General features: G+C 45.0%; 1 protein-coding gene across 1 annotated transcript in view; it reads right to left on the bottom strand.

Moving 5' to 3' along the window:
• Positions 1-7,196: 7,196 nt before the first annotated feature.
• LOC119164617 (solute carrier family 35 member G1) overlaps positions 7,197-26,617 on the bottom strand; it is a 335,022-nt gene continuing 315,601 nt past the window's right edge. The window contains exon 3 of the mRNA XM_075872919.1: positions 7,197-8,178. Coding sequence (XP_075729034.1) covers positions 7,326-8,178 — 853 coding nt within the window. The 3' untranslated portion in view covers positions 7,197-7,325. The remainder of the gene's footprint in view (positions 8,179-26,617) is intronic.

The raw sequence follows: 26,617 nt of genomic DNA, 5'->3' as shown, positions 1-26,617 counted from the left end.
ACAGGTAGCGTCGATTGGAAAGGTTCGTCAGAACAGAACGAGGAAAAATAAGAAAAGATTGGGCAAGCACCGCAAGAAAGGGCAAAAGCAACGCTCGTCGTACACAAGATAGGTGCGGAGGTCGAATCGGAATGTGCTTAGCATTGTTCAGCCTCAATGTGTTGTGTTGTTCTTATCCTGTGACACAAGTATATGTTGAGCATGTCAAAGTGTTTGTTGCGGAGTCGTGATGCGGTCGACAAGATTGTACTAGTGTTGTAAAGGCAGGCCTAATATGTTTGTATTGTTTGAAATGTGTGATGGAGTATTGTACTCACGTACCTGTGGTTATGTTTCATATGTAGTGAGATTGAATTGCAATGTGTACTTGTATTGAGTGTTCTATAGTGAATGTGATGCTCCATGAACAATGGGCTGTGTTACGGACTGTTGTTGCGGGGTGGCTGTTCGTGCTCATTTGTGTGGTTTTAAACAATATCGTATAATATTGTTATAGTGGGGGCAGTATCACAAACGAGCACTCAAAAAAGAGCGCGCCGCCGCATTCTGGCGACAGTGACGATACCAAGCCCAGAGGGACGCGTCATGGTCAACGCTAAAGAAGAAAACAAGCATCCAAAGGCTCTTCGGCATGCCGTCTCCCTTCCCCCTCGTAAGCGTAGTTTCGCCGAACAACGTCCTCACATCGGCCGCTGAGCAAGCCGTGAAAGGTTTTCCAAAGAAAGGGTGTGGTGATACAGAGTTGCGTCACGTGTCGCGGACGGCTCTCGAAACGTCTCGCCCTTTCCCCAGCTTTGGCTGTGCATCACGCCGACAAAAGGATTAGAGTTTTCTGGAATCTAGCACGACAGGTGTTTAAACAAACATCGGCGAAGGGAGATCAGGAGAAGAAAGTATGCGCCAGTGTGCGTAGGGAGTTTCCGCCGTGTCGGCAAAAGTTTTTTCCTTAGTGACACAGGAGGAGAAGAAGAAAGTTCGCGCCAGTAGGCGTAGAAAGAATATAAAAGTTTTTCGCGAGGGTGCGTAGGTTCATTCAGCTGCCTCGGCGAAGGCGTCTGTCATCAGTGACAAAGCAAGTAATGAAGAGGATTTTCACCTGAGGCATGAAGACTTTGCTGCAAGCAGAAGAGTGTGTCTACCGTCAGCCAGCGAAGTCGCGTTACAGCAGCGGCGCGTGGAAAACCGATGTATTACCGGCGAGGAAGTTTAGGGCGGGAAAAGCGGCCAATTGAATACGCGATGTTTTCTGGAAGAGAAACATCGGGGGCAGCGGATCGACAACAGCGCTGGACGTTGAGTGAGTCTTTCCTAGAAAAAAACATTCACTCTTTGTTCCAACGGCTTTATACTGAATAAGTTTTCGAACTCATTAGTCCCTAAGTGTCTTGGTTACTTAACGCATGTGTTTGTATTGTAGCGCGTATTGTTATTCTGGTCCGTTGTTTCAAGTGTAACTAATTGTACTGTGTCGTACGTTGTTTGATTGGTGACTTATTGTACTCAACTACTGTCGAAAGTGCATATATGTGTATCCTTTGATCTGCCATATTTGAGAATATAATTTCGTTTCGTTCATCAAAGCTCGGCTTTGACTCGTTCTTTGGACTGCAGCCGGCGTCCGCTGCCGCGCCGAATTGGACCACCTTTAAATTGTCCGCGCTTTCGTGGTGCAGTTCGCCGGGCGGATAATTCGGTCCTTGAAATTAGCCCCGCGATCCTTTCCGTAATTAACAGGATCTGTGACACCTTCCGAGCCACAACAAAACAGAAGAGACCCAGGATAGTGTCAATCGAATGGTAGACAGTTGACGCATAATGCTAGACGTTAAACGAAATAGCACATACTGCGAATGACGCGGGCAATGCATGCCAATGTTACATCGTTAGTACCATTCTGCTATCTTAAACAGTATACTTTTTTTATTCTTGCCTTATATACAAGTCACCGACGTCGTTGTGTTTGGATATTTAGGGTTTTGTAGAAATTTATTGTGCCTATAGCTATGATTATGAGGGCCGAAAACGGTATTTTACCTTCCTGGCTTTGGCACCTAAAACACACTTTTGAGTGCCTATAAGTTCGACTTTCATTAATCACAGACAGACAAACAGCATTCACGGCACAGCTCATTCATAACACATTTAGGCTCAGCTACGCGAGTCCTTGCAAGACCGCAGCATATCATCCGCAGAGCAACGGCTTGACAGAGCGACTTAACAAAACCATCGCTGACAGGTTATTCATGTGCGTATATATGCAGCTTACGACCAGGGACCAGGTGCTACCATACGTCCCATTTGCGTACAGTAGTACCGTCTTGGAAACGACGTGATTCATTTCTTTCCTTATAGTCTATAGACGTGAAGTCCTGATCACGCTTGATACGATGCTTCCAGAGAATTGCGATGCTTTGATCACGACTGACCCTGTGCAACCTACCCAGTAGGCTGAAGAAGCACGCCAGGTAGCATGCTTACACTTTACGCACTACAGAGTACAGAAGCATGCCACTACAATGCTCGCCATCGACAAGTCGACTACCATTGAGGCGATCAAGTTTGGGTGCGGACCTTGCAGTTCGACGCCAAGGATATTTAGAAAAACTGCTCAGTCGCTATTTGGGACCGTACACAGTGTGTGGACGCGTGAGTTATATGAACTAAGAGGTTGTGTCTGACGAGACCTTCTAGCCACGGTGTCGAAGGCACCCCTCAGGGATCGTGCATGTAGTGCGACTGAAGCTGTGCTTCACATGGTAGTGCGACTGCGCATGAACCTTATCGCTTTGTTTTCGTATCATGCCCGTGTTTTTTGCTGGTTTGCCCAAACTTTGCCAATGCAATCCAACAGCATCGAAGCGATGGCCATCTTTTTTTTTTCAGAGGGCGCATAACGTAACTTCGCCACTAGGTACGACGAGCGCGAGCAAGGTTTTCCGCTAGTATGGAAGAGAATCTGGAGCACCGCGTGCTCGGGCTATGCTTCGTTATTGAGGTAGCCATCTTGCCAGTTTTGTGTCAGGCTAAATATATATACACACACACACACACACACATATATATATATATATATATATATATATATATATATATATATATATATATATATATATATATATATATATATATATATATATATATCGAAAGCAAAAGTGATGCTGGGTCCAAGAGAGATTATTCGTATAGGATAGGAAAGAAGACGCACGCACGAAGTTAAGTTAAGGACGTTTCGGCCGTGGGTCCGGCCTTCATCAGAATACAGTTTATGGCACGAGTGCTGTTTATAAACATGTGCATATCAGTAAGATACAAATATGAAAACTAGCATGAAAGGCGATATATGGGCATATATATATATGCAAGTCACACACAATGAAGGGTACCTTATCTGCGAGTAAAAAAATATTGCTTCCTTGCACGAGCACGTTGTTTATAAATAAAAAAATAAAACGCATAACAAATAAAGCACATAACATGAAGAGTAGTCTGACCGGTAAAAGCAAAGGAAAAAAAGAAAAAAAACTATAAAATACTAAGAAAAATGACAAAGACGTTACAAAGCTGCTACGTAATCAACCGATACAGACAATGTAGTGCGACTTGCTGAGCAAGGTTGAAAAAAGATGGACAGGGTGATACGGGTTACGCAGATAGGCAACAAAGTTTTCCTACGTTTTCATTCAGACCAGATGCGACGGCGTTGAACTTATAGATGAGGAATGATTCACGGGCTTCCCTATCATAATTTGTGCGGAAACCAGATTCTAGATATGTGACCTGTCGGTTTTCAGAACAGTGGCCAGGGAGGTGCACGTGTCTTGAAATGGGCAAGTGGGGCAAGGTGTTAGCATGAGATTTATGGTTGTTAAAACGCAGTCTAAAAGGCCCTTCTCTTTGACCAATGTACTGTATTTCACATAGCGCACATTCTATCATGTATATCACGTTGTTAGAATCGCAGTCAAGATTGCCTTTGGTTTTTAAGGAAAAGTTGGAACCAGTACTGGTGACCTGTTGGCATGTGCCCATGTAAGGGCATACTTTGCATAGCGGTTTTTGGCAAGGATAGCACCCGATCGTGTCAGGACTGTCTGCTTTCGACGATAATGACGATGAGAGTATGTCTCGAATAGTTTTACTTTTGAGATACACTCCTTTAGGTGGTTCGGTGAAAATGTTTCTTAAGCGTTCACTTTGCATTAGAATATTGTGGTGCTTTCTCAGCAAATTCGAAACACGCGGAACTGACGCAGAATGGCTAAGGACTAAGTTTGTCTGCGGTGAGGGAGTCGAGGTTTTAGCAGCGCACAACAGCGTTCTACGATTATGCATGTCGGCACGTTTTATTGCGTCATCAATTTATTGCGGCGGATATTTTTGTTTGACTAGAGCATCCTTTAGTGTTCTGCATTTTTTTTGAAACTCTGATTGCTCTGAGCAGATTATTTTAAAACGTAAGGCCTGACTGTAAGGAATGCTAGTTTTGCAATGTTTCACGTGGCTGCTGTCAAAGTGCGAATACTGTTGCCGGTCTGTAGGCTTCCTTTATAGAGCAGTGGATAGCTTATCATTTACAATCGAAATGCTTACACCAAGAAAACTAAGCGTTGATGTGGAATAGGTATGAGAAAATGATATTGATGGATGGGCATCATAAAAGTCAGATATGAAGGAAAGCAACTCCTGTTCACCATGCGGCCAAATGAGGAAAATGTCATCAATGTAACGTTTATAATAAAAAGGTTTCAGCGCGCGGGTTTGCAAAAATTCACTTTCAAGCTGGCTCATGAATATATTGGCGTAGTTGGGTCCAATACGCGTACCCATTGACATGCCGCTAACTTGGACATAATGTTGCCCTTCAAATTGAAAGTTATTCAGCTCTAAAATGAGCCTGAGCAATACTGCTAATGTGTTTCTGTCGATAAATTTACCCGGTGATGCTGCTTCATAGGACCTGGCGACTGCCGCTATTCCGTCTACATGCGGAATGTTGGGGTATAAAGACGCTACGTCTAGCGTGACCAAAAAGTAACCTCGAGGAACAATCAGATCAATTATACCAGAAACAAAGTCGGTAGTGTCCTTACGTAAGACGGAAGCGTTGCTGGGATCAATGGGTACGTTTTGTGATCAATGGGCTTTGAGTTTTGGGATCAAAGGGATCAATGGGTCAATGGGTACGCGTATTTGACCCAACTACGCCAATATATTCATGGGCCAGCTTTAAAGTGAATTTTTGCAAACCCGCGCGCTGAAACCTTTTTATTATAAACGTTACATTGATGACATTTTCCTTATTTGGCCGCATGGTGAACAGGAGTTGCTTTCCTTCATATCTGACTTTAATGATGTCCATTCATCAATATCATTTTCTTATACCTATTCCCCATCAACGCTTAGTTTTCTTGATGTAAGCATTTCGATTGTAAATGATAGGCTATCCACTGCTCTATACAGGAAGCCTACAGACCGGCAACAGTATTTGCACTTTGACAGTAACCACGTGAAAAATTGCAAAACTAGCATCCCTTACAGTCAGGCCTTACGTTTTAAAAGAATCTGCTCAGAGCAATCAGAGTTTGTAAAAAATTGCAGAACACTAAAGGATGCTCTAGTCAAACGAAAATATCCGCCGCAATTAATTGATGACGCAACAAAACGTGCCGACATGCATAATCGTAGCACGCTGTTGTGCGCTGCTAAAAACTCGACTCCCTTACTGCAGACAAACCTAGTCCTTACCCATTTTGCGTCAGTTCCGCGTGTTTCGTATGTGCAGAGAAAGCACCACAATAATCTAATGCAAAGTGAATGCTTAAGAAACATTTTCACCGAACCACCTAAAGCAGTGTATCGCAAAGCTAAAACTATTCGAGACATACTCTCATCGTCATCATCGTCGAAAGCAGACAGCCCTGGCACGATCGGGTGCTATCCTTGCCAAAAACCGCGATTCAAAGTATGCCCTTACATGCGCACATGTGAACAGGTCACCAGTACTGGTTCCAACTTTTCCTTAAAAATCAAAGGCAATCTTGACTGCGATTCTAAGAACGTGATATACATGATAGGATGTGCGCTATGTGAAATACAGTACATTGGTCAAACAGAAGGGCCTTTTAGACTGCGTTTCAACAACCATCAATCTCATGCTAACACCTTGCCCCCCTTGCCCATTTCAAGACATGTGCACCTCCCTGGCCACTCTTTTGAAAACCTACAGGTCACACTACTAGAATCTGGTTTCCGCACAAATTTTGATAGAGAAGCCCGTGAATCATTCCTCATCTATAAGTTCGACGCCGTCGCATCTAGTCTGGATGAAAAAGTAGGAAAGCTTAGTTGCCTATCTGCGTAACCTGTATCACCCTGTCCATCTTTTTTCAACCTTGCTCAGCAAGTCGCACTACATTGTCTGATTACGTAGCAGCTTTGTAACGTCCTTGTCATTTTTACTAGTATTTTATAGTTTTTTTTTCTTTTTTTCGCTTGCTTTTACCGGTTGGACTACTCTTCATGTTATGTGCTTTATTTTTTATGCATTTTATTTTTTATTTTTATTTGTAAACAACGTGCTCGCGCATGGAAGGAATATTTTTTTACTCGTAGATTAGATGCCCTTCATATTGTGTGAATTGCATATATATATATGCCCATATATCGCCTTTCATGCCGGTTTTCATATTTGTATCTTACTGATATGCACATGTATATAAACAGCACTCGTGCCATAAACTGTATTCTAATGAAGGCCGAACCCACGGCCGAAACGTCAATAAAATATATTCGCACGTGCGTCTTGTTTCCTATACAAATATATATATATATATATATATTTATATATATTTATATATATATTTATATATATGTATATATATACAAGCCATTACAGTATGTATATATATATATATGTGTGTGTGTGCAAGACATAAATACGACATCTACGGCCAAACGTGGCCGAGAGAACATAAATTTTCTATCGCTATAAAAAATGATCAGGTGCATAAAGAGCGGCCAGCATGTAAAGAAACGAATTTTCAGACACGGGAGCCCAATTGCATATATTGGTTTCTTCACTTCCTGCCGGCCCTCTTTGCGATACACCTGTTTTTTTACTTAAGCATGATCCAACCAGTCAAGCAGCTAGTCCAGTTCGCATTACACTATACGCAAAAATTATCTTTACAGCAGAATACTGCACTAGCTGAGCAACTTTTATTATTCATGCTATTTATTTCAGTGAACAGGTGAAACACGCCGGTTTGTAACAGCTTGATATCGCGTGAAACTAAGGATTATGCAGGCAAACCAGCTGGAAGTACTTAGAAGAGTAGCCATGCCATCCTTGCTCGTGTGACTGAATTCTCCGGAAGGGTGTCGATCCATTTTCGTAATCCCGTGAAAAGCACGCAAGCAGTGACAAGTACAGCGCCAGAAATGGTATAGCAGTCGGGAACCTCGCTAAACAACGCCACCTGCCAAGCGAAGACTAAGATTATGTCGGCACTAGATCGAACCATGGAAACGGGGCCAGCCTGCTCTAGCTGCAAAGCACGCGTTAGAAGCAATTGTCCACTAAAACTCAAAGCACCCAAGCCGAAGAGTAGCGATCCGTCGAATACGGTGCGTGGAAGGAGCAGCTCAGTGGTCAGCAATGAAATGGTACCAGTCTCTAGAATAGCGACCCAAGCGAAATTGAACATTATTACAGAGAGGTGAACATCTCGGAGCCTTCGCAACACAATGTAGACGCTCGCTCCAAATACAGTAGAACAGAAAGCAGCCACCAGTCCACGGATATCGACAGGATATCCACCTTCAGCCGGTCGGGTGAACAATATCGGAAACTTTGTAATCAGCACCAGACCAACCACGGTGACCAACACAGCAGCCAGATGAAAGATACTGCATGGTTCCTTCAGAAAGATCCTTGCCAGTGCAGACACGAACACGGGCACACTGAAGATTATGACGGACGCGTCGGCAATCGGCATATAGTGGATGGCGTAAAACCGCAGGAACAGGCTTGAGGCTCCCAGCAGACCCCGAAGAAGGAGCAGTGCCCGGATGCCCGTCGTTCCGAATGGATTCTCGCCACTGGCCATTACCAATGGTGCAGAGAACACAAGAATTCCCAGGAAACGCACCACCGCCAGTTCCGCCGGCGGGATGTACCTGCAATGACGTATAAAGCGTCAATAAACACACACAGCTGACTGCATCGTAAGTGTCAAAACTTAGGTCCGAGTTTAAAAGCACTAATGAACTAATGTGATTTAATGACGCAAGAACGCCCACTTCCTAGTACTTCTAAAGCCCCTTGACAATGTGTATATTAACGGGTGCAGATTTCAGCGTGAAATTTAATTAAATGATCTGACAACACTTTTATTGTGATCATTCTATGGCTACCTAAAGAAGTCCATTGCCTCAAGAATAGACTTCCACGATCAACTTTTGAATCTCTCATGCACGAGTGGACTTGCAGAGATCGGCGTCACGCACTCTCTCTCCTTTCGTACCAGCCATGTGGTTCAAAGCTATGCAAGGGACGGAGTTATAAGCCCAGATGGCAATAAGCTACAATCGCTCGTAAGCGCGTTTGTTTTTTTTATGCTACAGCTGCATTGGTCAATTCCTCGAGGTTTCACTGTGGTTGATTGCTGCACTGCGATATGTGCCGTTACATAGCAACCTCTGCATCCTATAACGCCGCTCGCTGTGCTGTCTGCCATGAAATCAGAGGGCGAGATGCTGAAACCGCGTTGCAACAACAAAGAAGGAACAGGCATCGGATTATATATATAGATGGGACGGCTCGATAGGATTCATCGGCCAATTCTGAAAGTGGGAGACTGAAAGAAGATAGGGTTCGTCATCAAAACAAACTGAAGGGGAGGCGCCGAGCCCGCAGATGGAGGAAGAACGAGCCGCCTGCCTCGAGAAGCGCAAGCGTAAGGAGAACCAAGATAAGGAATAAGGTGAATCGTACTTCCCGCTACGCAACCCAAGAATAACTGAGTTCACCCAAAGCCATTTTTTTCAAACTTTATCATTCGAGGGCACATTCCGTGGTATCCTACGGCTGCCGCAGGAAAAATGCTGCTCGAGGCACGTTGCAATCAGCTAATGACCCTAGATTTGTGGTTTCTGCCATTTTCAGTTTGATTTCCGTCTACATTTGTGAAATGCAAAACCACTTAGCCATTCTCAGAATCAGTTGTAAATGCCGCGCCGCGTGCGGCGCCAGGTTGTTTGGCGCACGTGTCCTTGGGTCCCTCAACTGCCTATCAGCATTCCTTGACCCTTCTCGAGAAGTGTTGCGAGGCTCCCTTAAGAATGAAAGATTGTCCCATGGAGAAAGGAAAACTGAGGAGAGGCTTTCGCAATCAAAGCTGCAGAGCGAAAAGTGTGGTGGAAGTCTTGCAGGATGTTGGGGGGTCTCTTGTTCATGCCGTCATCTCGTGTGGTCTGTATCACCACTCACATTACCGCGTTGTTGAGAGCAGGTGGCTGGAGTTCCGAATGTGCATTCTTACGCAGCTGTTTCGCTTCAAAGATGATGATATGTGTCGAAAGCGTAGGTCTTAACGGTTGCGAGTTTATTTCACATCACTTGCGGTCGAAAGCGGTTTTGGATGCTCGCTGTCACTTACCCTATAAATGGTTGGTTCTGCAGCTTCACTGTTTTCTTTCGGCACTGTGCCGTTGCGTGCCTCAGCGATGGAAGACTAGAATTACAAAACGAAATTGGCAGCGCCTACGGCTCTTAGTACGAGGGGCGGTGGTGAGCCATTCCCGTGTACTACCAACACCCCCCAGACTACTTCATGCCTCCGCACTCCGGCGGCCTACTCGCTGACGTCATCTAACCTGGCCTGGTTTGAACAGACCAATTGTTTTCACGCGCGCGCAGTAGATGGCGGTAGTCACCACTTGCTTTGTTCGGTTCGATCTGTCACGGTGGTTGGGCGTGTTTCTTGAGCACTCCCGATCGACTGCTCCGATAAGTGGTTTTGCATGTTTTGAGCTTATTTTTATAAATATTAAGGCAGTAGTCAAAATCTTTGTAGCACCTATTACATTTTACGGCTTTTTCTGGGGTCGGTCACTAGGTACAATTAGTTTGTGCACGTGTGTATGTGTTTAACTTTTTGGTTTTTCGTTGTTTTTTTCTCGTGCCACCCCGTGGGGGAGGTGCACATACATTGAACACGTAAATGTTTGTAGTAGAGCTTAGCTTTTATTTTTTTGTAGGGCAGGGCTCGAGTTTTGTTTTTATCGAGTGAGACAAGTCATAGGGACCATTGGTGTCAGAAAGGCATGGCTAAAAAGAGTGTAAAGTGTTCAGGATGCGGGGTGGGTTTTAATTTGGACCCAAGTGTAGACGCAGATGGACAAGAGGCTGACGTGAAGTATAGACAATGTGAGGTCAAGGAAAAAAGCGAGAAATTGATGGTTGCCCAGAGTGAACTGCTGATGACAATCACCGAGCTGGAGACTGCGTTGGTGACAGAGCAAGAGAAAACGAGGGAAATGGAAGAAACGCTGAAGTCTGCCGAGGAAGCACTAGTGAAGCTGAAGAAAGGAGCGGCCTACGGAGAGAACAGTAGAGAACCGGCCACCAGAAGGGCGAAGTGGAAAGAGCAAGCAAGTTTGAAAAAAAAAACAGGTTCAGCTGGTTCAATTGTTGCAAGGCCCAGCTTCAGCGAAGTAGTGGTGTGGCTGGGAGGGGACAAATGAGCCGGCGTTACAGGTGAAAGTAAACCCCAGGTGCAGGACGCTACAGCTGAAAAGTCGCAGCATGCGATAATTGCTGGGGACTCGAATTTAAATCGATGCACAGAAGCAATCAAAGAGAGGGTAAGAAGTGACAAGACGGTTGTAGTATGGGCGTTCCCAGGACGCATGCTGGAAGCAGTCATGAGGCAAGCGAGCGCAAAACTCAAAAATAGAGCTGATAGAGGAAACCTCGTGATAATTTCTGGCGGTTTGAACAATGTCTTAAATGGAGATGAAGCAGGACTAGCAAACACACTGGCGAAAGGGGTCGATTACATGCGCGCCACTTCTCCTCAAGTACAGAGTGATATGCACGATACCAGAGGTACCACTACGTGACAGCAACCTGCAAAGAGCGCTTGTCACCGCAAACCAAGAAATATGACGGATGAGTAGAGAGAAAGGCTTTGAGGTGGTGGATATAAACAGAGAGGTGCATAGGTGGGGTGGTTTTCAACGAGACAGAATTCACTTCGATGGGCGGCAAGGTCATGAGGTGGGTTGGCGACTTGCAGGACGCACAGTAGCTTTTTTGCGGGGTACGAAGGTCCTTCAAGGTACAGGATAGCTAGTAACAAGGAAAACAACCAGGGAGATTCTTTGACAGGTGGTATGGAGAGATACGATTCCAAAGTGGCACAAGTATCTAAGATAGGTAGAGTCCAGAGCAGAAATAGACGTAGCCACGAGCACCGAGCCCATTCAGACAAAGGGTATAATGACATGCAGGCTGGCAGGAACCGGCTAAAGTGGGAAGAGATAGAACAGCTAAGGGAGGACAGGCCGATGGTATATAATTTTGTAGAAACACATCTTAGGGACATGGAACAACCTCCTAAAAATCCGGACTATGTGTGTGAATCTTGTAATAGAACAGAAGGCAGCAGAAAAGGGGGTGGTATTGAGGCATTCATTAATGAAAGTAGAGACTGGCAAAGGGTCAGACAGGAGGGCAAGAAACCGTTAAGGCTAAAAGGAAAAGTGGCCGGGCAAACGACACTCCTTGGTTTCGTGTATTTGTGGGCGGGAGCAAAGGCCAGAGAGAAAAACCCGGCAATGGTAGAGTGTATATCAAAAGACATATAGGAGTTAGTTGGAGAGTGCCAGATAAATAAACTAAAAGATATGAATGCGCACATAGAAGATATAGATGGGTATACCGACCCGACAGGCAAAATGATCATGGACATGTGTGAAAGGCATGATTTGATCCTTTGCAACAGTACCGAGAAGTGTGAAGGGCAAATAACATGGGATGTAGGAAGGTTCCAGTCGACGATAGATTACGCACTGATGTCACATAGGATGTATGATAAGCTCAAGGGAATGCAGATAGATGAAGGTGGCTCCAGAAGTCTGGGTAGTGATCACGAACGTATCAAGCTAAGTTTTGGAAAAGCAATGAAAGTGGGAAGGAGACAAGATGAGCAAATACAGCAAAATTTTTATTCAGAAAGGCAAATACAAATAGCTACTCAAAAAATTGTGAAAGTAATCACTGATGATAATAGAACAGAGTGGCCATATACGAATCTAATTAGAATATTTGAGCTAGAGCTTGATAAGGCACGTGACAAGTCACCCCGGAAAAGGAGACAGAAACCCAAAAGTTGGTGGGATCAGGAAAATAAGCGAGTCATAGCAAAACGTCAGGAAGCCTCTAGGGAACACAGACATGCTAAGCAGCGGGGTGAACCGACAGATGATGTTGAAAGAAAATGGGAAGTCTTTCTAACCTGTAGAAGGAATGGATCCCTGTTGATCGATGAAAAGATTAGACGAAAGGGAGCTCAATGGCTGGCAGTCGTACATAAAAAAGATAGAAAGGCAACAGCGAAATTTTTGAACCACCTAAACTCCTTAAGAAATGAGACCAGCCTAGAGCAGTGGTTTATAACTACAGCTCAAAGTGCTAGGCTTGAAGGGGACGAAGCTATTGAATACATAAAAAAAATTCCGCCATATCCACGAAGTGAATGATGATGAGTGGGCGAAGCTCCGGAGGTAAACCTGGTAAACCATGAATCCTCTGTACATTTTGCCCACTCAATTTTATTACATCGCTCCCCCTAGCGTACGTCGCCGCACTAAATCGAACGATTGCCTTCAACCAATGACACGCGCCATATGTGACATCATTCCTATTTTATATTATAAGATCTCGCGTCTTTCATCAACTACAAGTACCGCTGTCTAATTTATAACATCTTGCATCTTTTCATCATCAGCTACAAGTACCACCATCTAGTAAACACTACAAGAACTAAACGAGAGGTGGCTACATACAGGAGACGGTACCGCCATCTAGTGAACACTGCAAGAACTAAACTAGAGGTGGCTACATACAGGCTACAGGGGACGCACAGCCCACGCCCTAAGGAGCTTCGCCCCTAAAACGAGGGTGACAGAAAAATTTCAACAAAGAAGTGCTTTATTGCCCATAAGAGACAAAGATGAATCAAGGGGCGCAATGGCTTCATTTTTACAACGAGAGTAGGAAAGGGCTGCAAAGAGGGTTCCTAGTAGTAAATAAGCAGGCCCAGATGGCATTCCAATTTTGCTGATAAAGACATCTGTTCCGAAGTCTAAGCAGGCTTTGAGAGAGGCAGTGAGCATTGAGTGGACATTGAGCATTGACTGGGCACGGCGAGACGACAGCGACCATTCTGCTGACCACGAAGTTCTTCCTCGTTGTACAGGTTTGGCTGCTGACGGTCACAGGATTACCGAGCACGAATGACACGTGCGCGCCGCCGGTTGACACCATCTACCTTGCCATGGCAGATCTGCATGTGCGGACACCGATACTGACCTTCTGTATGGACGCTCCGACGCAGCGACAGTTGCGCATGTCCGTGACATCAGCGACCGAGGCTATAAAGCATCCACTGCAGCATTTCTTCGAAGTGGGCATAGCAAGACGACAGCGACCATGTTGCTGACCATGAAGTTCTTCTTCGTTGTACAGGTTATCTACTCTGCTTCCAACATAAAAACTATTGATGAAGTCATGTTAGTAGTTGTGCCGTGTCCAAGCACCTGTTTAAGTATTGCATATGAGTGCTATTGTGCATGCAAATTGTTACTCTGTGGTGACGTAAAGCAAACCCACGACCCACGAACGCTGATTTATTACACAGTATTCTTCAGGGCCAAGCAGATATGAAAGCTTAAATACTGCTATAAAATCGATGAACGAACAAATAATGTGCAACATGGACTTGCAATTTCGAGCAATTGAAGCCAAACTACAGGAATTTAAAGGCAAATCACCGGAAGTTGCAGCTCTTGAATCCACTGCAGCTTCCTTTAAAACTGTGCTGTCATGCCAGAGCTCCAAGTTAACTGATCTCAAAGACCGAAGCCGTCAGGCAAACCTTACAAACCTTATCATTCATGGTGTTCTCGAAAACACAAATGAAAATGACACCTGTCTTTGAACTGCTGTTGTAACCGAAATATTCGAGAATACATTGGGAGTGAAGTGCAAGTCCCTAGCCCGCATTCACCGTCTTGGCCGCCAAGGTAGTCGTAGGCCTGTCATAGCTTACTTTCAAGATTATCAGGAGAAACAAGAAGTCTTAAAGAATTCAAATAAATTGAAGGGCTCCGATATTTATGTACAAAATGATTATAGCCAGTGCACGCTGCGCAAGCACCGCCTGCTTTGGGAAAGTGCAAAAGCTGAACGCGACAGCAGGAAACGGGTTACTCTTATTCACGACAAGATCAAAATTGATGGCAAACTTTTTAGCTGGGATGAAGCCAAAAATGTGCGTGTAGCACTTGATCCGCAAGCTACAGGTTCTGATTGACCCGCTCGACAGTGTGTGTACAAAAGTTTGAGAGTGCTTAACGTAAACGCGCAAAGCCTGTCAAATAAAGTTGACAAGCTCGACTACCTTCTACTCACCTACGACCCTCACATTACAATAATCACAGAAGCCTGGCTGCACGAAGGTATAAATGATTCAGTACTAATTCCTCCGAGATATCAAATCTTCAGACGTGACCGGTCAACAAGAGGTGGTGGTGTAGCAATAGTTCTCAAAGATTGTATTAGTGCTCGGCCCCTTCAAGAAATTCATGAGCACGAAAGTTTATTTCTTAAGGTAAGCTGCTGGTGCCATTACTTCACCGTATGTGCCATATACAGACCACCCTCTTCAACACACGAATATCTGTCTAGACTATATGACCACATGTGCACGTTTAAAAATGCCGTCTGATTCTTGCAGGTGATTTTAACTTGCCCAATGTTGACTGGCGCGTTCCATGCTCTGGCTCTGATCTAACGACGTTAAACCCTCTCGCTGACATTGCATTGATGTGCGATCTTGTGCAGATTGTTAAAGAGTGCACCAGAGAGGCTGGAAACACCCGTTCTACACTCGACCTACTCTTTTTAAATTCCGATGTATGCAAATACACGGTCTCTATAGAAGATGGCATTTCCGACCATAAAGCAGTATTTTTATCCTTCGCTATTGGTGAAAACAAAGCACACCGACAAGAGACCAGACATGTCATTAAGGATTACTCGAAGGCGGATGACCAGGCCATTTTGTATTATCTGTGGCTCTTATGTGATAGTCTTTCTGATGATGTGCCGATCGCCTGGAACGAAACAAAAACTGCGATAGATTACTGCACTGACAAGTTTGTGCCAAGCAGAGGTTAGGAAAAACCAAAATAACCCATGGATTACTAAAGATATCATACATTTGCACCGCAAGCTAAAACGAGCTAGAAAAAAGAAAAAAAATACCCTGCAGACTTATCTCGTTGAAGGCTCAGCTTGCAACTCGGCTAAGCAAAGCTAAGGCAAGATACTTAAACCACTCGCTTCCTAACTTTTAGAAAACTAACCCGGATAGATTCTGGCGGTACTTGAGCGATGCGCACAAAACACCGACCGAGATATCAGTAAATGGCTGTATTGTTAACAATCTAGTCAAAATTGCAAACCAATTCAATCAGTATTTTCACTCAGTATTCACTCAGAGAGATCACGCTGACACAAACATTATTTCTCTGTCGACTAGATCTGCTGATTTCATAACTGTCGAAGGTGTCCTTTCACTGTTACTGAATGTTAAGACTAAATCTTCCGATGGTCGCATACCTAATGAATTTTTGCAACGTTACGCCGAACCTATCGCGCATGTCCTCACCCATATTTTTCGTCTTTCGTTTTATAATTCAATTCTTCCCGATGATTGGCGAACGGCACGTGTTATTCCCGTATGAAAAAAGGTGATCGCCTAAATGTTTAAAACTACCGGCCAATATCATTAACTTCCGGTCCTTGTAAACTTCTTGAGCATATCATCACGCATTACATAATGTCATTTCTTGAAGAAAACAGTATTTTGACTCCTTTCCAGCATGGTTTTAGGAAGGGCCTCTCGACAACCACTCAACATGTCACCACAATTCACGACTTCGCAATGGCACTTGATAAGGGCGACCAAATAGACGCCATCTTCTTAGATTTTAAAAAAGCTTTCGACTGTGTTTGCCATAGTATATTACTCACCAAACTTTCAAATATTGGACTACCCATTAGTGTAATTAATTGGATCCGCTCCTGCCTTACCAGCTGCAAACAGTTTGTCCAGGTCGAGGGCTGCTGCTCTGGGGTTCTACCTGTAACCTCGGGAGTTCCACAAGGCAGTGTCCTTGGCCCTGTCTTTTTTCTCATCTTTATCAATAACATCGTTCCATCAGTTGACACCTCCGCCATAAGCCTAAAGCTTTTTGCAGATGACTGCATTCTTTACAAGCCAATTAAAAGTGAAAGGGACCAAGAGTGCTCGCAGAACAACCTAAATTCTCTCTCCGATTGGTGCCATACCTGGTTGACGGAGTAAAACATTAGTAAATCGGTCTATATGCGTACCGGAAATAAAATTACCCCTTTTGCATCACGCTGCACCCTAAATAATAATCCGTTGATCGAAGTGAGCAATTTTAAATACTTGGGAGTCAATATTACCAATCGACTGTCGTGGAGTAACCACACTGACTACGTTTGTTCCTCCACTTCTACAAAACTAGGGTTTCTTAGACACAAACTAAAAAACGTGCCAACTCAGATCAAACTTCTTGCATATAATACAATTATTCGACCCTGTCTAGAGTACGCATGCGTAGCCTGGGACTCGTATTTTAAAAAGGATGTTTATAAACTTGAAATGGTCCAGAGGAGAGCGGTAAGATTCATCTACAATCCCTATCAAAATCTTGAATCACCTATATCACTTATGGCTACTAACAACGTTCCGCTCTTGAAACAGCGTAGAACTATCGCCAGACTCAAGTTTCTTTTCCTGCTTCGTAACCATCAATTTGATATTGATCCCAGTAAATACATCGCTCCCTCTTCTTCCATGAAAACCAGGCATGCTCACAATCGTGATTTGACACCTTACTTTGCACGTACTAACCTTTTCAAACATTCCTTCTTTCCGAGAACCATTAGAGAATGGAATGCACTGCCTTCAAAGGTTTTTCCTGAACGTGGCATTCCCGACTTTGAAAACTACATGCATCTCTCGTGTAATCAACACGGTTGATATTTCAATCCTAGATTACCTCATCTTATTATTTCTACTCTGTAGCTTTACTTTTTGTGCTTGAAACTGTGTCTAGAAGTTTGTTCGCTTTTTCTTCTAGATATGTATAACTAAGCATCCTATTTAGTATGACTTGTTTTTCAGTAGCTTTGTGTATTCTAACTTGCTGTATAACTTGTTCGCTTTTTTCGCTATGCTCCCTTTTTGTGCCCCTCCTACTTAGTCTACGGACTGCAGTATGTAATTAATAAAATAATAAATAATAAATAAAATAATTATCATTGGTGAAGTCCCCAATCGATGGAAACTGAGCAGAATGAGCATGATTTATAAAGAAAAGGGGGACAAAGCTGACATAAACAACTACTTTCCTGTAACAGTGACATGAGTGGTCTGCAGGCTAGTGATGCAGATTATAAAGAAATTACTGCAGGCATGGATAGAAGAAGATTAGCAGGCGCTGGGGGAACTCCAGAATGGATTTTGTAAACACAGGAGGTTGGAAGACAATCTGTTCCCACTGACACAGTGCATCGAAATAGCAGAAAAGGAACACAGGCGCCTGTGGCTAGCATTTTTGGATATCAAGGGAGCGTACGATAGCGTTGTTCAAGAGGAATTGTGGGGAATACTAGACACACTAGGCGTGGAACATGTAGTCACTAATCTTTTAAAGGGCATCTATAAAGGTAGCAATGTAGTTATAAAGTGGGAAAAACAGGTATCCATGCCTGCAGAGGTAAAACGGGGGCTTAGGCAAGGGTGCCCCCTGTCACCCTTATTGTTCATGATGTACCTACAAGGATTAGAAGCAAAATTAGAGAGAAGTGGACCAGGCTTTAATCTCTCTTTAGTCAAACAAGGAAAACTTATTTATCAGGCACTACCAGCATAAATGTACGCAGATGACATAGTGCTAATGGCCAACAACAAGGAAGATTTGCAGAAATTGATGGACATCTGCGGTAATGAGGGAGATAGGTTAGATTTTAGATTCAGTAAGGAAAAATCAGCAGTCATGATTTTCAATGACAACGAAGGTAGTGAGCTTAGAATACAGGAGGTCACGCTAAAGATAACAGATAAATACAAATATATGAGCGTATGGATAAGCAATGCAGCCAAGTACCTAAGGAAACACGAAATATACGTGACGACTAAAGGTAACAGGAGTGCAGCGGTGATGAAAAACAGGGCACTGTGATTACATTATGTATAATGTTGTGAGAAGGATATAGAAAGGGGTCTTGGTTTCTGGTCTGACATTCAGCAATTCTCTCTTGTGCATGATATCACAAGTTCAAGCAAGGTTAGAAATTAAGCAACGTGAAATAGGTAGGCTTGCCTTAGGGGCTCACGTGAATACACCAAATCAGAGAGTACAAGGTCGTATGGGATGGACATCATTTGAGGGCAGGGAAGTTAGCCGCAAGATAAAATTTGAGAAGCTATTTAGAGAAATGGGGAAGAGCGTTGGGCTAGGAAGGTATTCAGCTACTTGTACATAAAGAATGTCAATAATAAAGGACGAAGCGAATTATAAAGTTGACTGGTTAATACTCAGTAAACAGCAGGGGGCCAAACCATAAAGAATTATCGGTTAATAAAAAGGTGAGAAAAGCTGAGACCGATATGTGGAGAATTGGAATGAATAAGAAGTCCGCACTGGAGATCTATCAAGCTTTTAAGAAGGAAACTGCCAAGGAGAGGACCTATGATAATACTTGGGGTAGTTCTCTACTGTTTGAGGCCAGGACTGCAGTATTGTGAACCAAGACATATCGGGCCAAATAAGAAAGGGTAGACACGGTGTGCAGTGCGTGCAGGGAGGAAGAAGGATGTGCCGAACACTTGATAATGTTCTGTAAAGTGCTCCACCTTATAGTTCAGGATAATGGCTCAGAGTTTATTAAAGCACTCGTGTTTAGGGACAGGGAGGGCACAATAGACTATAAGCAGGTAGAAATAACTAGAAAAAGGCTATGAGATTGGTGGCTAAAGTCAGGACACGAGTGAAAATAAACGCTTCACTGAAAAGTACGAATCCTCAACCTCACTATTTAAAGGGAAAAAATAGATCCACATTTTGGTTCATTAAGTATTACGGCTTGGTGACCCTAGCCACCTCTGATCTAAAGGGTACAGCCATATCCAGCAATCCATCTATCCATCTAGCCACCTATCATAATCACCCGTCCATGCTCTGTGAAACTGTGCACGCCGCATGACATAACATGTCACTATGCCACCTAGATACTGTCGTGTGCACAGTGCTGCGCTCACCATTGTAGGCGTCATTGTGTCTTTCGAAAGCCTCAAATGTGGATATATGCATTAAGTTTTGTGTTTCACGGGTGTGTGGATCTATGCGCCGGTGCTGTGTGCCAATGTGCACAGGAAATTACGAAGGAAGTTTAAAAGCTTCTTTGTTTTTTTTTTGAAGTCAGCCGAAGCGAAAAGCCGAATCGCAACATGCGGTGCGGCGTGGCGATAAGAATGTCGCACAGTTGAAGGACCGCAAGGTAAGCAAAATCGCACATATTTGTTATTCAAACAGATAAACAGGGGTACTTCCACGCACGCGTATGTAGTAGAAAGCCGGATTGGATGGCAGAGAGCTGCTATACAAACGTAGAATTTGATACGTTACACTTTCTGGTTGCGTAAGAATACCCTATGTATGGGCTTCATAGTATTTGAGTTATTTGCGTGCACTCCTTTTTCATATGCCGGTATACGAACTCCACTTAAAGCCAGAGTATTTGAGGACAACGTCTTCATGCACAGATTTTGATGGGAGGACTATCAAAACACCCATGAAACTCACCAGCTGATGCCGGACGCATTGCCAACAATTTTTGCTGGCTGTCCAGCGTACGTGTCTGACGAGCGAAAAACACGCGAAGGTGCCTACGAAAAAAAAGCGGACTGAATACCAATTCCTTCATCAAGCCATTCAGAACTCTCACATAATATATGAAAACGAAGCATAGAAAAACAACGTCAAGCACTTTGTTTACCTTAGGTCACTCATAGAACGCATTCGGCACAAAGTGTTTTGGTCTCCAACCATATGTGATTCGTGCGTGAGTTTCGCTCATATGGCGATTAAATTGCATGCACCAGAGCTAGTCATATCTGTGGTAGAGACTGCTTATTTACCTGCTCGTGTATTTTTAAAGAATGTTTCCTTGTCTTCCTGCAATCGACTGTGCAATCCTTCTAAGATGTGTGATTTTCGTGTGCTCGTTGACCTTCTTGACAATGTGAAGAGCTACAATGCTAGCCGAGAGACAACCCACAGACAAGACAAAGTGCGTAGAAGGTTAGCAATGCCCATTTTAATTCTTGATAACATAGCGATTGAGGATTTAGAGGAAGGTAAAAGGGTTGATGCACTAATGTTTCTGAAAGAGCATTGTCACCTTCTTACCAAAAAGCCAGCGGTATGAAGTACTCTGCGGAGATTCTTGTTTTCGCTAGCATACTGCACGCTATTTCACAGCATGCTTGTAAATTTCTTTGCGACACGGCAAGCTCGTACTGCCACACCCAGAAACAAGCAAAAGAGTCTGCGCAGCGTGTGATGTCAGCCCTTCTGAAGAACTAATTTAGGAAGCTTTTTTGAGGTTCACGAAACGCAGGGCGAGTATTTCGAAAGACAACGAGAGAAATGTGTCGCTATTTGTGATGTGGAGGCGGGGGGCTCCCGCGTGTTAGGTGAGAGCGAAAACAAGCGACGAGACAACACAGACTCCGGTGACTAACTTTATTTCCGTTTCGTGCTCCACGAACTGCACGGCCGAAACGTGAGTGCTTCCCTTGGTGCGGTGGCGCCATCAGTCGTGCTGCTCAGCCAGATGCATGGCCAGACTTCACACTTCTCCCCACCCACACTGGAAAAACTGAGTCCAGGGCGTCTATGGCGAATAGCGCTCCATGGCACGTCTTGCTCTTGAGCTTTTTCGCATAGGTGCAGTTTGCGACTAAGACGTGGAGAGGGATGAAGCAGCTGGCAAATCTGCTGCCTAGGTCGAGCTTCATTCCGAACGTCAGCGTCTAGATGAGCTTGTCCGATACCGGTCTGTTCACCATGTGCACTCACATCACGCGGAAAGTCCTGAGCCTCTACTGTGGCATCCTAGGGTGCGTCAGGTGTGGCGAAGTCAGGGTGCAATAGCTCCTGGTGTCGCCCCCAGAGTCGACTATTTCGCAGTGTGACATCAGAATTGTGGTCGCCCAACGTGGAAGTAACTGTCACAGGACCCTAGGCTGGACCACCTCGAAAATTTTTCGCATCAACAGCATCCCTTGGTTGCGCAATCAGAGTTAGGTGGACGTTCTTCTCATGCGCTACCTTCTCCTGGAGCTGGTTATTCAGGTGTATGGATCACATCCTGGGGTGTAAAAGGGTCAAAGCTGTCTTCAGCTTCCGTCCCATCATCAACTCAGCCGGTGAGCATCCCGTGGTCTCATGTGGCGTTAATATCTAAATCAGAAGTATTCGTGCAAGCTGACATTTGAAGCTTCCATCCACTGCCTTCTTCAGCTTTTACTTGATCGTTTGAACTGCCCGCTTTGCAGGCCCATTCAAAGCGTGATGATATGGTGGTATAGGCACATGCATAAGGCCGTTTCATTGGAGGAGTTTCCTGAAACTGGCACTTACGAAGGCTGACCCATTAGCGGACACGATTATGTCCGGCAACCCATGGGTGCTAAACATGGTGCGCAAGTATAGAATGGTGGCCTCTGTCGATGATGTTGTCACAGGTGTGACTTCTACCCATTTTTAGAAGGCATCGGTGACAATCAGCAAAAACTGATTCCTGAGAGGTCCGGCATAGTCTATGTGAATTTGCGACCATGGCCCCTCTGCGAACGGCCATGCCGTCATGGCTACTGGCCAAGCGGTTCTCTGGTTCACCTAGCACACGCGGCACTGATTTACGATATTAGCGATATCATAAACCATGGTTAACCACCACACGTGGATACGAGCCACCGCTTTTTTTTTAAATACCAGGATGACCTTCATGGAGCAGGTGGAGCACTTGCAGTCACAGAGTAGAAGAAACCACCATAAGTGAACTTAGCAGAATGCAGTTTTCTTTCACACTCAATTGCGTACTTTGATGAGCATAGAGTTTCAGCACAGGTTCCCGCAGCTTTTTTCTAACCCACAGTGCTTCACGAATATTTGCCAAGACAGGATATTTGGAAGCCCCCTCAGCCACAACACACGGCGTCATGACCTTGGGATACGCAGTCTGGAGCATGACCCCGTCTGCCGGCTGGCTGCTCAACAGTGTGTTCAGTAACAGGCAGTGGTAATCGACTCAAACAGTCGGTGTTCGCAATGCTCGATCCAAGTCTGCAGTTCAGCTTGTATCTGTAAGCTGCCAGCATCAATGACCAGTGCAGCACTCTCAGTAAGCATGTCTCAGGCCTAGGTTTTTCAGGGCGAGCAAACCAGGCAGAGGCTTCTGATCGGTGACCGCCTCGAACGCTCGGCAACAAACATACTGCCGAAACTTGGTCACTCCGAACATAAGGGCAAGGGCCTCTTTGTCCAGATGGCTGTAGTTACGTTCACCCCACCGCGGTGGTCTAGTGGCTAAGGGACTAGACTGCTGACCCGCAGGCTGTGGGATCGAGTCCCGGCTGCGGTGGCTGCATTTCCGGTAGAGGCGGAAATGTGGTAGACCCGTGTGCTCAGATTTGGGTCCACGTGAAAGAACCCCGGGTAGTCGAAATGTCCGGAGCCCTCCACTACGGCGTCTCTCACAATCATATCGCGTTTTTTGGATGGTAAACCCCAAAAATCAATCATTAGTAATGCTCAGCAGGTGCGAGACTCCTCGATGCAAATGCAATTGGCCGTTCGGTGAAATAATCATTCTGTTGGCCCAGCACAGCACCTTCACCATACGATGAAGCATCGCAGATAAGCACCAGAGACTTCTTGGGATCGTAGTGTACCAGAACAGCTGCCGATGCGAGTAGCTCCTTGCTTTGTTGAAAAGCTTGTTCTTGGTCACGTCCCCACACCCATGGTGCCTTGCTTCCAAGAACTTGATTTAGAGGATGCGACACGCTGAACAAGTCGGGTAGGAACCGCCGTTAAAGGAACCGCCGATAAAAGTTCAGTAGCCCTACGTAGCTCTGTAGTTACTCTACCTCACTTAGTTTGGGCGCTTTTAGTGCAGTTTCACTTTTCTTTCAATTTGGGTGCAAACGCGCAGACGTAACATCCAGGCCAAGGTAATTGACCTATGGGGGAAGAAACACACACTTGTTCAGTTTCAGCTTGAGTATAGCCTCCTTAAGGCGGCCTAGCACTCGGGTCGCGTTTCCGAGGTGATTCTTGTCGTTGCGTTCAGTCACCAACACATGATGGAAATACACGACAACGTGTCTCAGACCCTGCAGAAGGTTGCCCATTTTCCTCAGGAATATCGAACGCGCTGAAGTGATACCGAAGGATAAGCGAGTGTACTGGTGGAGACTTCTTGGTGTGTTGATTGTCAACATTTGTTGACTCCAGCAAGTGGAACTTGTAAGTATGCATCCTTCAGGACAAGTTTGGTGAATTTCTCTCTACAACTTAGCTTGGTGAACAGGTCTTCACCACGAGGTATGGGGCCATTCTCCGGTATGCTCACTGGGTTTACCGTGACGTTGAAATCTCCGAAAATATGAATTCGCCCGTTTCGCTTCCATATGGGTACAGTTTGTGCTGCCCACTCCAAGGTCCTCACAGGCCATAGCACACCTGTGAGTTACATGCGAAGCACCTCTTCATTTACTCGATCAAGTGTCACGAATAGAACAGGACGAGGTTTGAGAAAACTTGGCTTTCGCATTTTCTTGAAGGCTGATCTTTGCAGCAACGCTCTTGAATGTTCCCCAGTTCATCGTTGAAAATACACTGGTACTCCGCAATAACGTCCTGAATAGACGAAACTGCGTTGAGATCTGTCGTTCTCTGAAGTTGTAGTCCCAGTCCTTTCATCCAGCCTCACCCCATCAGGGAAGGGCAGTGGCCCGAGACGACGAACAGCAGGTCTTGACACTTGTGACTGACAAGTGGCGCGGACACATGCAGGACTCTTTTACCAGGAATAAGCTCACCCGTATAACTTTTAAACAAGACACTTGAGGATTTCAGGCGCGCGGATTGGAACTTGCGGCGAAAGGTGTGTTCAGAGACAACCGAGACACTCGCGCACGTGTCAAGCTCCATTTGCAGGAAAATTATATTCACGGAAACTTCTAGAAGAAACGGCTGTGTGTCCTCAGCACCCTGTAGTTTCCACATTTCGTATAATTGTGGCGCATCAAGTATTTTTCAGTTCCGTAACTAACGGTGTCGTGCACAGCGTGCACAGACTTTTTCTTCCCAGTCAACAGCGCCTGCCCTTTAGAATTCAAAATACCTTTCGTCCCCTTACACAACAAGAAAGATGGCCCATGAGCTTGCAATTGCAGCACACACTGTTTAGATGACGGGCTGTGTCGCCAGATGCTCGCTGCGGCACCGAAAGCACACAAATGACGTCCCTTTCCGCGTCGCCGCCGACAAACCAGGTGGCATGGCGTTGACCGGCATGACGAACGGCCCCGGCACCATCGAAAGGGCGCGCAAATCTCGCCACTTCCATTGCAATGACGGTTTTCTTCACCATGTCTAGCATCAAGTCCGATTGCTCGAACAGTCGCCTGTGCACTGCTTAATTCCCGCAACTATGTGGTCTCGCAGCATCCTGTCACGAAAAGTTCCAAACTCACAATCCTCAGCGAGTTTGTTCAAAGATGCAAAGTAGTCCGCAGCCGTTTCACCCGTCTGTCGTGCTCTTGAGTTGAACTTAAACGTAGTGACGACTTCTGACGGTTTAGGTAATAAATGCTTCCCGAGCACATCAAAAATAAATGTTAAACGTGGTTCTCATGGCTTCACAGGTGCCAGAAGGTTTTGAAGCAGAGTGTGTGTGGCTGGGCCACAACACATAAAAAAGACGGCTCTTTGTTTGTCATCCGGCGCGTTGTTGGCAATAAAGTACTATACAGTTCGCTCTCGGTATTTTTCCCAGCTCGTCAGTACGTCGAACGGCCCCAGCTTGCCGACGCCAGGCATATCCAAAGTACGGAAACTCAGCCCTGCGCAGCAGGAACACTAGAATAAACAGCCTCCACGCAGCTCAAAGCGTCTTTCTTGTCGCCAATGTGACATGGGGGGAGCGGGCTGCCGCATATAAGCGGAAAGCGAAAGCAAGCGATCAGTCAACACATACTCTGGTTACTAACTTTATTTTCTCTGCGTGCTCCATGAACTGCGCCGCCGAAACGCGAGTGCTTCCTCGGTGAGGTGGCACAATCTGTCGTGATCCTCAGCCAGATGCATGGCGAGTCATCACACGAATATTAGAATAACTACATTTACATCAGTTCTTCGAGTTCAAAGTGGCAGTTCAAGAGACTCGGCTGCTCAACGTGCTGAGTCAGCTAAAACAGCCCACGTTTTCATATAGGGATGTTGTTCACATTCTTCTTAAACAAGAACAACAGAAAAGGGCTACACGATGTGTTGGAAATGGTAATTATAGGCCTACAGATTGATGGACCTCATGTTGTTGTGGTTGTGACTGAAACGATGCCGTCAACAGGAAGATCATATCGCTTTTGGTAATACCAACGAACCAGGTATTGTCTACTAGCATTCTGAATGCACAAAAGCCTTTGTTTTTTGTAGTTGATACTGTGCACTTGCTAAAATGTGTTAGAAATTACTGGATGAACGGAAAAAAATTATGAAAAGTGTTTTCATTATCTCCCATTCAATTTTCTTGCCACAGAGAGCAGAAGCGGCCAGAAAGCACCATTTTTGCTTTAGACTTCTGTACCAGTCTGAACGAAACAAACTGGCAAAAGAAGCACATGGGCTCTCATGAAAGATGCTCTATCCTACCCACTTGGAGTGGCAAGATGAAAAGCGTGCGCTTAAAATTTTCAGCAGCTTTGTGTGAGCAGCTCTCGCAATCGAAGGTAGGAAACTGCATTTGCCAGTACTTGAAAAAACTGCAACAGTTACTGACCTAGCAATTAGGTGGTGGAAGGTTGTGAATGTAAAAACACCTGATAAGGAGTACAGGCAGCGAGATGTTTAGCAAGAGTAAGTGCGGGATATGCAGTGTCCGTAGTTTGAGATTCTGAATATGTTTGTGAGCGTGCTTGATGCTTGGAGTAGTACAGGC

This window comes from Rhipicephalus microplus, chromosome 9 (assembly GCF_043290135.1).
Source record: "Rhipicephalus microplus isolate Deutch F79 chromosome 9, USDA_Rmic, whole genome shotgun sequence".
NCBI classification, from domain to species: domain Eukaryota; kingdom Metazoa; phylum Arthropoda; class Arachnida; order Ixodida; family Ixodidae; genus Rhipicephalus; species Rhipicephalus microplus.
This window is presented reverse-complemented; position numbering and strand designations above follow the sequence as displayed.